Below are 13985 nucleotides of genomic sequence, written 5' to 3'. Positions count from 1 at the left end.
ACACGGGAAGAGATGTGGTTATCTGTACTGTGCTGGACCTGCTCCCAACTAAAGCTCCTGGGGCTACTACACCCCAAATGGGACCAGGTGGCCCCTCTTTCGGCTGCTGGCACAAAAGGAAATATGCTCCCTGTGACTTAGACTACAACAGGAACCGCATTTGCTCACAGAAACTGCGTTAGAGTAGAAGAATTGCGTTTTTTCTTCTTTTTCTCTAGGACCCAAATGTCTTCTGAGAGATGACACCAGAGGGAGACCAGGTATGATGAAATGGTCCATTAGGTGAAAAGTCACCCCTGTGGTAAGACTGAAAATGTCTCGATGGACCAATTTGGCACGGACCTTACCTGGGCAGAAAGGGTCTCTAGAAAATCCTCTTTGAATGCTGGCAAAGGCAGTTGCTAGGAGCCACAACTATTTGCCCTCCGCTTCACTTTCTCCTTCTTTCATTTGGGCTGTTTACCTCATTCGTCAGCGAGGATGAAGCAATTTCCAGTTATCGGAAACCTCTGCTTGCCTTTGTTTATCTGAACCCTCAACTGCCCCTGGTTATCTGAAACCTGCCCTTCTGTTGCTGTGACCTCGGAGCAACCATGCTTGAGGTTTAACTTCTTGATTCAGTGCCCAACCTGCTTGCCTGGGAAGGAAGGGGCTGAGGCAGCAAACAGGACATCTTTCTTTAGATGCTTCTCATGAGTAGCACTGCCGGGAAGATGCGGGCTGAGCAGCAAGGATGGTTTTTCAATGAATGGAAGAACTGGGTTCTTTGTATATTAACCCCACCAAATTCTACCCCAACCCAGGATCTACAGTTGATAATCAAAGCAGGGATGAGAGCTTCATGGAGCTTCCCCTTTCCCTGAAGAAAGTAGTTAACTGTTGCAGAGGGAGGGAAAGAGACATTTTCTTCAGTAGTGTAACCATAGGCAAGGAGTCCATGGTCCTGAGGCAACCTTCCACACTCATTCCAGCAAGCAACCCTAAGAAAACTCATTGTGTCAGCAGAATAAATATACACATGGTTCTGGGGGGAGGCAGGCAGTTGAAAGCAGAAGGGGAACTAAATGGGATGAGGAAAAGGGAACTGTGGGAGTAAGAAGAGACTGGGAGGGGACTTGGAGTTAGATATGATCTAAATATTACATGCATGAAAATGGCATAATGCACCTTGCCATGTGTAATGAACATGTGCTAATAAAAGAGGTAACATGAACATAAAAATCGGTCTCCTATTATTTTTTGCTTCCCAAGAGGATTATGAGAAGAAACTCAAGGGTTTTTACTTTGGTAAGTAGGGTATTAGAAAGGATAACTCTTTAAAAAAAACTCTTTAATCATGTTATATTTAATTTCAAATGTTCTGGGTATAGAGAGATGACTAAGCAGTTCAAAGTACTGGTTGCTCTTCCAGAGGACCAGGGTTTGATTCCCAGCATCCACATGGCAGCTATAACTGTGACTCTGATTCCAGTTTCTAATACATGATGTTCAGACACACATGCAGGAAAAAATACCGATACACATAAAAACTTAAAAAAAAGAACACTTAGTCATTATGGGAGGGGGGCAATGGTCAGAGAACAGTTTGTAGTAGTTGCTTCTCTTGTTCGATTATGTGGGTCCCAAGTATTAAATTCATTGCCAGTCTTGGTAGCAAGTGTCTTTACCATCCTAGCCATCCCATGGGCTCAGACTGTCTAAAGAGGCAAAGTGGTATTGGATATTAACCAACCACAGCCAGCAGCTGTATCGAGCTAGAATCTCTAACCATCCCACCTTTACCGTGTTGACCCGTCGAGAAGTCTTTCTTCTCTCGTGTAAGAAGGTGACCCCTCTGAGTTCGCCCTTTCCGATAAATGTCTATAGCTGGACCTAAGGATTTCCTCTACGGAAACCCAAGTTTTCAGCCAATGAGCTTGAAGTACCCCAAGCTGCCCCAATACGGCCTATATTTCTGTCTGCATTTCATTGATTTTTACTGTCGCAGAAGGAAGTATCTACTAAGAATTTGGAGGAAAGGGCCCCTGGGAGGCACAGGGAACAAGTTGGTGTTGCTTTCACGGAACTTGGAGGAATTTAAAGTTTACATATAATTGTTAATTTTTTATCTCTGCTTTTGCAATGATTTACCAGCCACAGGACCAGAAGAGGAAAACTGCCACTTTGGTATCAGATCTGCTTTCTGCAAGCCGGGGGTTGGGTTCTGGTCCTGTCCACATTTTTCCCATGGGAAGTTTCTCACAGTAAGATAGAAAGTCGGGGTAAAGGATGAGGCAATGTCTGCAAAGGAAGTTGAAGGCATTTGAACTCAGGAGAGAGTTTAGGGAAACAGGTGGGATTTTGCCATCACACACAAAGAAAACTATCAAGGTGAATGTGTATACATTTCCATGCTTATTAACTGTGAAGAGGATTGCCAATGCTTTGGCATCAGCAGCCTAGACTTTAATATACCTTTTGACAATAATAGAAGGCAGATTGGAGAATGAGGAATGGGTATCCGAAGACAGCATAAAGCAGCCAAGGTACCGGAAAACTAGGTCACTTGCTAATGATTTATCGGGATGTCTTTCTTAAATGATGCAATATATTTTGAACAAATGTCAATTTCATTATGACAACTTTTAAAATTCAGAGTCATTCTTTATAGCTTTAATATGTTCCCTTCCGAAGTCTTCCTTCTTCCTGAAGGTCAGCTGGTAGCAAAATCCATTCATTCATTCACTCAGCCAAGGCTTGAGGTTCCAGGTCCCAACACCGATGTCATTTGGTTACAATGTTACGAAAAGTAACAAACAACATGACATTTCCTTTCTTGTTAGAATGACATTATTTAAAAGATTTGAACTACTTACTACCAGCTTTTCCTTTATAGAGGTTTCAAGGGTCACGCTTGCCTGTAATACGTTATTTTGACATATTTTGATAAATTTAGTTGCTGTGCGAAATGAAGCGGCTGACCCTGAGAGTCGCTATTCATCTTTAAGTGGGTATATCTCGGCTGTATTAAAATTCAGCCCAAAAGAGGATCCAACAAGAAGATAAAAAATAAAGTAAAATACAGTCCTGCAAAGATAACACAATGTTTACTCCTTCTCATTTTTCTGGGTCTATTTTGTGTAAAGAAATTAAGATTTTGTTTTGTTCTCTTTTGTGAGTGTTGTTTGGATTTTCTTTAGTCTTTAAGCTAGATGCCTGTCCATCAGGGTTGGGGGTTGAAACCTGGCCTCAGGTAACCATGCAGTAGGGTAAATAGAGAGATCACAGAGCCCACCTTGTATTTACAGTCTACCGGCAGAAAGCTACCCTCCCAAATAACTGCTAGTAATTTTATTCAATATAAATGGAATGAAAGCAAATAGCATTCTGAGGGAAAAAAGCTATCATTTTTAGTCTCTCACTTTGTCCTGTGTTAGCCTAAATTTAAAGATGGCAACTGTTTCTTATGAACAGGATAAGAATTCGATGTCAGTAATTAATTACATATGACTGTAGTCCTTTTTGCCAGGGGGCATAATGAAAAAGATATTAACTTGTTTTACAGCTTTACTTCCACAAAAACTCGTGTGTGGGGTGTGTGTGTGTGTGTGTTAGTGTGTGGTGTACAAATGTGTGTGCGGTAGGTACACTTGCTAGTGTGGGCACAGGTGGGAGCCATGGGTTGACGCAGATGTCTTTTCTTATTGCGCTCTCTATCTTTGTAAAGGCAAAAACCTCTACCTGAACATTGAGCTTACCACTTCAGCTAGACTGGCTGGCTAGCAAGGACCCCAGAACCCTCTAATCTCTGTCAGTACGGAAGTTACGGGTGTGCATGCTGTGCACGGCGTGATGTAGACACTAGAGATCCCAACACTGGCCTCACTCTTACACGACAAGCCCTTTATCCACTGGGCCATCTATCAGACCACAAATGTACTTTTGAACATCAGAAGGCCATCTTTGACATTCCTATTTCCATCAGCGCGTGAGGAAGTGACAAGGGGCTTGACAGTGGAAAAACAATAGCAAGAAACCTTTCGAACATCCCATAGGTCTACAAGTAAAATAACCTTCATCACCAACCTCAAAAGTTTCATAGGTGGAAGACTGAGGAAAGACAATGGTGTGGGGCAGCTTCAGCTACTCTCCCTGTGAGAATGGTTTGGGTACTGGCCTGCTCTTCCACCTTAAAGAACAAGTGTGTTTACTGACAAATATGGGCATCCCAGAACCAACACCTCGTTCGTTCAGAGATTAAAACAACTAGGTGGCATGTGTGCACTATTAAGTTCCTGTGTTACAGAGGGCAAGGAATCCAGTTGGTTTCTGGATGCTGATAGATTTACCCAAGAAGTTCTCTCTGAGTCTAGCCTCAGCCTGGATTTAGCTCCTCTAGAATGTTCTGCCCCAGACAAAGGTCTGCTTCTACATTTTAGAGATAAATAGATGTGAAAGAGGCAGATATACATGACCAAGTTTGAGAATCATAGTTTAACTGAATGTTAGGAGAGGGGACAATGCCTTTTCCCAAACTATAACCCAGGCAAAGACATAAATAACCAGCAAGTACCTGACAAACCCGAAGTCAACTCTATCTTCTTCCTGAATGGTCCTCTGGGTCCCCTACCTCTGTCAGCCGTCCCATCATTGGTCTTACGGTTTTTTTTTGTTTGTTTGTTTTTTTTTGTTTTTTTTTTTTTGGTTTTTCGAGACAGGGTTTCCCTGTAGTTTCTAGAGCTAGCTCTTGTAGACCAGGCTGGCCTCGAACTCAGAGATCCGCCTGCCTCTGCGGTCTTACGGTTTTTATTAGAAACATTTTCTGCTTCTTTTTCCCTTTACATTTCGAAACAGTTACCAAGGCCTTTGGTTTTCCCGTGAAATACATTACCTTCTGACTCTAACGTCCTATACTGACTGCCACAGCCATAGCTTCCATTCGCACACACCTTGCTCACGGCAAGGCTTCCATGTCTTACACAGTCCAAACTCCCCCTGCATCGATTAATCCCCCTAACAACTGCTTTTAAGCCCCTCCCTCCCACAGCATCTCTGCAACAGTGTGTGTTTGCACACTGGAGGCCTCCTGGCCTGAGCCCGCTTTCGAATGCTCTTTTGTCTTGCTGAGGCCTCCAGCTTTCTTTTCTTCCTGTTCCTCCGTCTTTGATTTTATGCTGCTCCCCAGTGAGCATGCCCATCGTTACTCTCAAGCTCTGACACATTCAACAGCATTTTGCTCTCTTTAAGGCCCCCTTCGTGCCCCTGTAGCACAAAATTCTCTCACAGTTCTCTCTGGAGCCCACAACGACCCGGGCAGGCCAAGGGTAATGCTCTTTATTCCCTGTAGCGTCCCCAGCACGTCTACCTGTCTTGACCCATGACAAGTTCCCAAAGAGCACCTGCATTTGTGAAGTGTCTCCATGAACCCAACTTCTATTCTCCCCCCATTTCTTTGGTATAGATCAAGATTTTGAAGATGGGGCCATTTGTCAGCCCTTTGCCAACTCATTAAATATATAGAATATTTCCAATAAACGTAATCAGTTCCTTCCTGTGCAAGGATTTTTGTTTGTATGCATGTGTGTGCCCATGCATGTGTGTGTGTGCACATATGTGTACAGTGCTAGGGATCATATCTAGTACCTCATATATGATTGAGTGCATGCTATTGAGTGCTTTCCCGCAGAACTAAGACCTGCACATATTCTGGTTAAATTCACAATCTTGGATACATTTTCATCACTACACAAGGGAAAACATCAAAAGAAACGTTAAAGAGTAAGTCAGTATGTAGGTTGGGCTTCCCCTCTCACCAAAATTACATATTGCCATGCATAGAATAAATATAATATGATACAATAATACGATATAGTATAACATAATATACGAAGCTTTCAGGAGAGTGAAGACAAGTGCCAAAGGGAGATGAGCCAATGATTTTAAAATGAAGACTGGGGTGTTTTTTGCCTTATGGGAAGGCAGCTGGAAGCTGCCAGGGAAAGACCTTCATGAAGCTTTCCAGTTGGAAGCACTAAGTAACATACTTAGTACCTGATCCAGGTACTAAGTACTAGGTATGGTTTTCCAATACAGTAATGAAATATGCAGTTTGGTATGAGAGTACCACGTGCCAAAAGGTTCCCAAGCAGAGGTTTCCAAACTGCCTTCTGAGAGTCTCCATTCCCCTGAGGAAGAAGGCGGCTGCCCATGGGGAGGCAACAGCACGGTGGCTATTGAAGACGAAGAGCATCCGGTGGGACACTGGATGGTCCTACACCCTTGGCTCCCAGTCTGTGGTCCCACTTCTCCGGCTATGTTAGTGGGCAGCTATAGGGTCTAATCTAAGCGTACATTGACGGGGTTCCCTCAGCGTTGTCCTGTTTGAATACAACAGAAGGTGCTAGTTAATGACCACGCTTCATTCTCGCGCCGCCGCTGGGAGCCTCCTTAACTCAGATCTCAGCCTGAGAAGCCCTGTGCTTCCCGATAGCAAAGGCTTGACATTTTTAATCAGTCTGGCTGTACCGCCTGCACACATGACGCGTCAACATGAGGAAGTGGAAACACTGTCTTTTCAGCTTCCAGTTCTCCGTGCTCTGATTAGGCACACACTGTCAACTTCATTTGTACTTGATCCATAAGAAGAGTTACATCGTGATTTTCGCTTCAGATTCTGGCAAGCTGTATTGATGGCTGAGAGGGCCGCGTTAGCGTGGCTGCTATTAAAACCTGCACATTTGTTTTTTAAAGTGATGAATTACTTTCCTTTGTAGGGGTCGTTTTTCATATTCCAAACTAATATTTCTGACCTTGGGGAAGATTTAGATTGAATACTCGCCGTTCCCCATTCATAGACGGTCCACATTTAGGCGTACACTGAAAAACTGTTAAGAATTTCATATTTAATGATCCTCATGACACCTAACTGTGCTGGATAGAGGAGAGACTGTGATTATTCTTCGACTGGAAGAAAGGGGGAAGCAAGATGTCAGGAGTCTTTTTAAAATCAGACTGAATTGATGATGACTGAGAAAACAAAATAGCAAACTCGGCTACACAATGATAAAAAAGAAGCCCAGATTCTTACTGCTGATGCAGAAAACAATCCTTTGGGTCAGGGGCCCAACGTGTGCTTAGCGTGTGCAAGGCCTGAGGTTCAACTACAGGGATGGGGGGAGGGAGAGAGGGGAAGGAGAGAAAAGGAAGGAGAATGATAGGGAGGGAGGGAAGGAAGGAGAGGACGGACTCTTCATAACATACCTCTTAAACTAAACTTTTGAGGGGGTAAGAAGTCTTAGCATAGAGTCCCCACTGCATTCGGAGAAACAGATACAAGCTAATTTACTCTGCAGAAGAAGAGATGCTAGACGTAATGCCAGCCAGTGCTCCCACAGCATTTCACCATTCCGCTCATCCCGCAGGGTGTCCCTCACCACCTTAGAGGCTTCCCAACAGGAAAGAATGTGAGGAGATGCTATTCTCACCTTTGCACCCACAGCTAAGATGCAGCGATTCAAGCCTGCAGCAAGACACAAGGGGGTAGCAGTGCGGGGCCCTTCCCAAACAGATGCGCAATCTTTTATTTATCACAGGCCTTTAGATTGTTCCAGCTGTACTGTCATTACATTTCAAAATAATTCCTTATGCTCTATTTGTTCGAACCATGAAAGGAGCGTCATTGTGCCTTTGTAAAAATGTCTTACTGGAGAGGCCTCATTCTTGACCGATCAAGCCTAGGACATCAAGCATACTCCGCTTGACTAAACTGCCACCTTCCATCCCTTGTCGAGTGAGTGGAATATTGAATGGTACGTACGGCTTTAGAAATGCTCCAGACTATGCTGGTGTCAAGTCTTTGCCACTAAATACACATGCCACTAAAGCCAGCAAGAATCTGAAACTTCGAAAAATAATAGAATTGGAATGATTTTAAAAAAAATATCAGCAGCAGATCAGCTTCGGGACAAAAAAAAAATTTCCATCATGCTTGTGTTTCCTCTTAGCTTCAAACCAAAGTTGTCTGAGAAACGACCACTTTAGCCAAGAAAATGGGAGGTTTCAAAAAATACCTTATTTTAGGGTCTTGTTGTCTTTGAAATTATATTGAAGAGTCACGTAGCTCACAATAATTTGAGTTGTCTCACGAAACGCCCCTTAGAAACACCAAAATTATTAGTGTAATTTCTTTCACCTCTTTGTTTAGGGCATAACTGTGGGAAAAGAAAAATCCTAGCGTACCATAGCAAGCAGGAAGTTTTACCCACATAAAAATTCCGATGGAAACCGAACCAGCTCTCTTATTCTCCAAAAGAGGAGGTGGGGGTATATTAAATTTTCTTTTAAGCTCACTGGAAAATTTTCATTTTGTACACTTTGATTTATGTTGGACCACGGATGGACACATGTTTATTTTGAGGGCTGGCTGTGTCTACATTGGCGCAGACAGCCGACTACTGCGTGGACGTCACTGAAAACACACGGGGCTTTGAAAGTCGGCACGGGCCTTGTTTTTACTGTAACAGCACCCCATCCGCACACAGGCATGGGGCATGTGAAACAGCCATCCAAAGGAAGGATGGGGCTGTAGCTCAGGACTAGTAGGTCTTCACCCTGTCTTGGGTTCTACACACAGCAGTGGAAAATAATATCACTGACGAGAGACACATATCCCCAAGCCTGGCATCTTGTCCATTAAATCAGAAGTATCAAAGGCCATTTCTCCTTTAGTTCTGAATGAAATAAGAAAAGCAAAGCAAGGGACACGTGTGCTTTCATATGTTATAATATGGAGTAATTGGGGCAGTTCTGAGCTCGGAGTTAGAGATGAGCGAGTTTCCTGAAGCAGGAGCTGTTCTCACATTGTCTCTCCTGGATGTTGGGAATGCTCAACACTCGACAAGGTGGAAGGGGAAGACTTCTGGTCTGTCACATGATTCTGGCAACTCCTCTACTTATGACCTTTGACCTTTCGTCTTTGCTACCAGATGCCTGCACATCCTGTCTAGCGCAGAGAAGACGACGTCAAGTGGAGTGAGTTGCTGAGTAGTCAAAGCACTCTCCAGGTGGAAGGATGGACTTGGACCTCATCAGTCCCTTCCCCTGTACCTTGCATCCCTCTCTCAGGTTCTTTGGCACAGGCAGCTAAAGTTGCCGAGAGAAGAGAGAAAGCAGGATGTGTAAGTGTTAAGTGAGCGCTTGAAAGTGTCCTACTCCAAAATTTTTTAAAAAATTGATTGATCTTATGCTCAAGCCATTAAAGGAACCTTTAGGTTCACAGCAATTAATAACAGACAAATGGCAGAGAAATTCGCGTTATGAGATAATAAAATTCGACCCGACGTCACCCGATATCCGTGCTCACCTGTGGCCCCGAAGAAAACCCTGAAAACCATTTTGATAAAACATATGTTGAGTGGTCTCAGTGGAGAATGACTGAAAGCTTGCACCACGCAATTATTATAAGACGCCACACATCTGGTCCAAAGTTTGGCCTTATAGCAAACGTGATTTAGGACAAAGTGAGCAAGCAGACTTCTGGCCTCGTGGATGTCGTTGTTGACATTATATAGTACGATTTCCATTTTCCCTTAAGTTCATTATTTACCAAGCACAGTTCACTTCACAAAGGAAGTGACACCAGATAATTAGGGCACAGCTACTATTTATTATTTCCAAGAAAATGTGGCAACATAAAAAATCACATGAAGCAATAGGATTCCATGGGAAACATAATGAATGAATGTGGGAGATTTATTTACAAATGACCTTTGCACTTAAGAAAAACTAAGGTCTCTGAGAAACTCTGCCATAATGTGTGTAAGAGTTTATCTCTAATCCATCAGCAAGAAGAAACTCTCAGCAGAGCGAAGACTCAGCTAATGCATTCTGTGTCCGCTGGCACAGGAACAGGAATGGTTCTGGCTCTAATATTTCTCGACATCACTATAGCCATCTGTCCGTCATGGGTCAGATCCACTGCATGGTGTCAGCGCAGGCTTGATCCGTATTTATATTTATCAAATAAGATCTCGAAGCTGGTAACGTCTGGCTTTTTGTCTACCCTGTGAGTGTAATATGAGTCCTTTATTAACTTGATAAATAAAAACAACAGGATATTACTACATGACCCCTTCTAAGTAAACGCATCTCTGAGGAACAAGAGGTTTTATACAAGGCGGGGAGGGGAGGGCTTTCCGTAGAGAGATAACACCAGTAAGCATCAGTAAGAACCCTCAGAGCTTCCTTAATTTGAAAAAATAGCTTTAAAAATGTTTGCATCGTGGATCTTTTAAAGATTCATTTGAAATACATGGCTCTGCTATTTATCATACTTTGTTAAACTGGTAAATTGTTACAAGTTTATCCATCTTCTGAATTTTATATATTTTTTAATTCACAAAGATGTTACGTCTTAAAAATAACTCTAATGTTATATGTAATATGCTAGTTTTACAATGTCAACACCACTTGGAAATAAATGAAATGAGCCTTATTTAGCCAACACACAGTGTTTTATCGATATACAAACAGAAAAATGTCATGCAATGAGATGATTAGGAAAAACACGAGCTCCGTGTCTTAAAGGTTATCCATTTTAGGTTACAGTAATTGATCCCAGTCCCTTCAAATGTTTAAAACATTCCAAACCCTCCGCCAAATGTTGAAGGAAGAACCCTGCCAGAATTTGCAGTACAGAAAATTTTAGAAGGCTGTTCAAATCCAAAGACAAGGGAAAATATATATTATTGCTGAAAGTCGTATGTGTGCTCTGCTTTCCAATGAAAACCATAGCCAAATAAGCTTTCATTAAATTGGAACACGATGACAAATACTAAAACTGAAAATGCATATAGCAAATTGAAACATTAAACATTACATAAGGTCTCTAATGTATAGCAAAAAAAAAAAGAGACAAAATAAAGGGAAACATTTCCAATGTCTTCACAGCTCTTTCTCCATTTCCTCAAGACACCACAGTAAAATAGGTAAGGTGAGCTTGGGAGCTCAACCCCGGTTTTTAAAACAGCACAGCGAGGGAGAAACGCTGGTTAATTCACAACTGTCACTACTATGAGGCTACAAATGTTGAACCTATTTACAGTAGTAGCAAATGCAACCTGTCTAGAGACCCTTTTAGTGTAGGCAGGTGAGGTGACACACCGCCAGGAATCTACCCACCATAAACGTCACTCCCTCAACAACAGCGTGTAGTATATAACACTGAAAACTGGCAGGCAAGAAGCGATCTTATTGCACAGCCGTTTGCAATGCATTTTCCATCCTCTAGGAAGGTTACAACAAAACCTGAACAAGGAGTATACTGTGCAACTCAAATGGGCCGTGGCGTAACACAAAGATTACCAGGGAAACCTCGCTTTGTCTTAGTCTCTTGACAAAAGCAGAATTGGGAGTATTCCTTCTGCTCAAGTAGTTGAACTATTTATCACTCATCGGTGCTGCGAAGAATACTGATAGCTGATTGTCATGTGCAAAATCTTTCCTCATCAACCCAGCATACCAGTCACAACATGTACCAGAGACCTTTGTAGCATATGTTGACTCGGGGGGGCGGGGGGGAGGGAATCAATATTGACAGACCCAGCCCAGTTTCCAGTAAGGAAATGGTTAACAGTCCCATAACTCAGGTGGAAGGTCTCTCTCTAAAGAAACAAACCACTGGCTGTTTGAAAGATGAAACAGCTACCCCTTAGGAATTCTAAAACAGTGTCTCCGCTCTTTCCAATACAGAGTATTTTCCTAAGACTATTTACCCTAACAGTGTTTTAAGTAGGGTGCCAATTGGGCGGTTGAGATCTAATTCATTTAGAGCCCATTGAACGATTGCAGACTGCACGCAATGATTTATAAGCACATAGCCAATGCATTGTTACATTAATTGTTCTTCCTACAGTGCACAGCATAGCTCCACAACGCACAGAAGACTGTACTTCAACATGGCAAGACCAAGTTCAGGACTGCGCACGGAGTAAACACAAACAGACACTCAATACTCACTGGATTGGGCCAAGTGAACCGAGATGAAGAGTGGGCAATTACTTTAACTCCCAAGTGGTAGGTCAAGCTTTCTGACATATTCTGCATAGGGTTCAAGGTGCTGTCCAATTCAAGAAGATCTTATCAAGTTTTTTCTGATCTTAGTGTAATGACTTATTTTCATCCACACACCCAACCCAGGGGTGGGAGGAGGTGCAGGGAGCATCTCTTCATTGCTGGTCCCGCAGCAGCAGGATCTGGTTGACCAGCTGGCTGTTGGTTAAGTCAGTCTGCAAATGTCATCTCTTCCTTTGACAATCACATTTCCAGTCTTCAGTCATTAAACATGCTTCCCAGTTCTGGTCCCCTCAGAGATAGAGGCATACTAGGCCCAGCCCACGTGCACAGCCATCCGCAGCCCAAGGTCTGGATGCATTTTAGTAAAGGAAGCATCGCGTGTGCACGTTTAATGTCTAAGGGATTCAGTAGCCAGGGCCCTCCACACCAGGTAGGTCCACCCTGCGGTTCTATTTAATTGTCAATGGGTCTTTGTTTTGCTTGTAGACACAGAGTCATTGTCACCAGACACGCTTTACTCAGATTTCTATTTTCATAAGGCTGGCCAGCACACCGATTTCTCTAGGCTCCAAGCCCTTCTCTGGTGCTGCATTCCAGACGTTCTTAAAACAGAAAAGGAAATCCTGTCGTGCTGATCATGCCTTGCCGAGCCTCGATGACATCAGAGTCAGACTCAGCTTCGCCCCTCTGGATAATGATCAACTTACAAACAGAGGGCGCAGAACATGGCGATTTGAAGCCATGGTTCTCAGCTATGGTGCCCACACTGGCAATATGTGCATCCATGACTCGGTGGGGGGGAGGCGTCCAAGACCCACTGGCGCAGACACCTGGGGAGGAGCTGGCAGTCTGCCTTCACGGGCTGCACTGCAGCATAAGAATTACAGGTATAGAGAGCCAGCTTTGAGAGGAATATCCATATTTGAAAACCGGCTTCAAAGTCTTTGTTTCTGTGGGGTCCTGGAAGAGGGCTTTTCTAACTTCCTCCGGGCTCAGACAGCTCCTCCAGAAAGTGACCATACAATGCACACCAGAGTTAATGGGACTACTTCTCGTGGCCTCTGGCACACAGCAAGCACCCATAACGACACATATAAAATAAGAAAACAATGCTATAAAGAAGCTGTAGATACATTCAGAGTCTTTTTTAATCAAAATATGACAATAGTTTTCTATTAAGAAATATACCTTAAAGGTTGGTGAGGTGGCTCAGCAGGGAAAGACATTTGCCATTGAGCCTGATGGTCTGGGTTCAGTCCCAGGGACCCACATGAGGAAGGAGTAGAGAAAGGCCTCAAGTTGTCCTCTGAGTTTCAGGTTCAATGGCATGTGGCATGTGTGCGTGTGTGTGTGCGCGCACACACACACACACTAATTACAAGCAAAATGCAATGAAAAGAAACATACCTCATGACAGTAATAGCTATTTTTGCTTGCTTATCTTCTACCAATTATTACTGTTGATTTAAGATCCACGATTATCTTACATAGTAGACATCGTTGGCTCTATTTCCTTTCATAAACAAAGCAGCTGAGAGATGGTGGTGGGGGGGGTTAATGTATAGATGAAAGGCTCATCCTTCTACACTGTAGGTGTAGGATTAAAACTCAGGGCTGTCTGCCTCTGAAAGCCATTCTTAGGCTGTGTCTAGACATGTGAGCCTCCGTCAGAACACAGAAACCTGACTAGGACCCCACACTCCACAAAGCTGTGCGCCTGCTGGAAGACAGCCAGAGACAAATCCAGGTGATGAAAGGAATGGACCGAGCGACGGATGAGAAAACGAGAGAAGCCCAAATGGGCTTCCATTGAGGAAGGGGGGGGATGATAAACGTTTGCAGAGGAAACTGGAATTATTAGAATGATTTAAAATAACCATCTGTGGCGAATTAATGGGTTCGGTTCTAAGGATAAGAAATTTTCGGTAGGATCT

General features: G+C 43.3%; 1 protein-coding gene across 1 annotated transcript in view; it reads right to left on the bottom strand.

Moving 5' to 3' along the window:
* Positions 1-12837, bottom strand: part of LOC119811607 (teneurin-3) — a 378529-nt gene extending 365692 nt beyond the window's left edge. The window contains 2 exon segments of the mRNA XM_042054919.1: positions 7325-7498; positions 12693-12837. Of these exon segments, the coding sequence (XP_041910853.1) occupies positions 7325-7498; positions 12693-12837 (319 nt within the window).
* Between the last annotated feature and the right edge of the window lie 1148 nt (positions 12838-13985).

This window comes from Arvicola amphibius, chromosome 4 (genome assembly GCF_903992535.2).
Source record: "Arvicola amphibius chromosome 4, mArvAmp1.2, whole genome shotgun sequence".
Lineage (NCBI taxonomy): Eukaryota > Metazoa > Chordata > Mammalia > Rodentia > Cricetidae > Arvicola > Arvicola amphibius.
The sequence above is the reverse complement of the archived record's forward strand: the minus strand, read 5'-3'. Positions and strand labels throughout refer to the sequence as shown.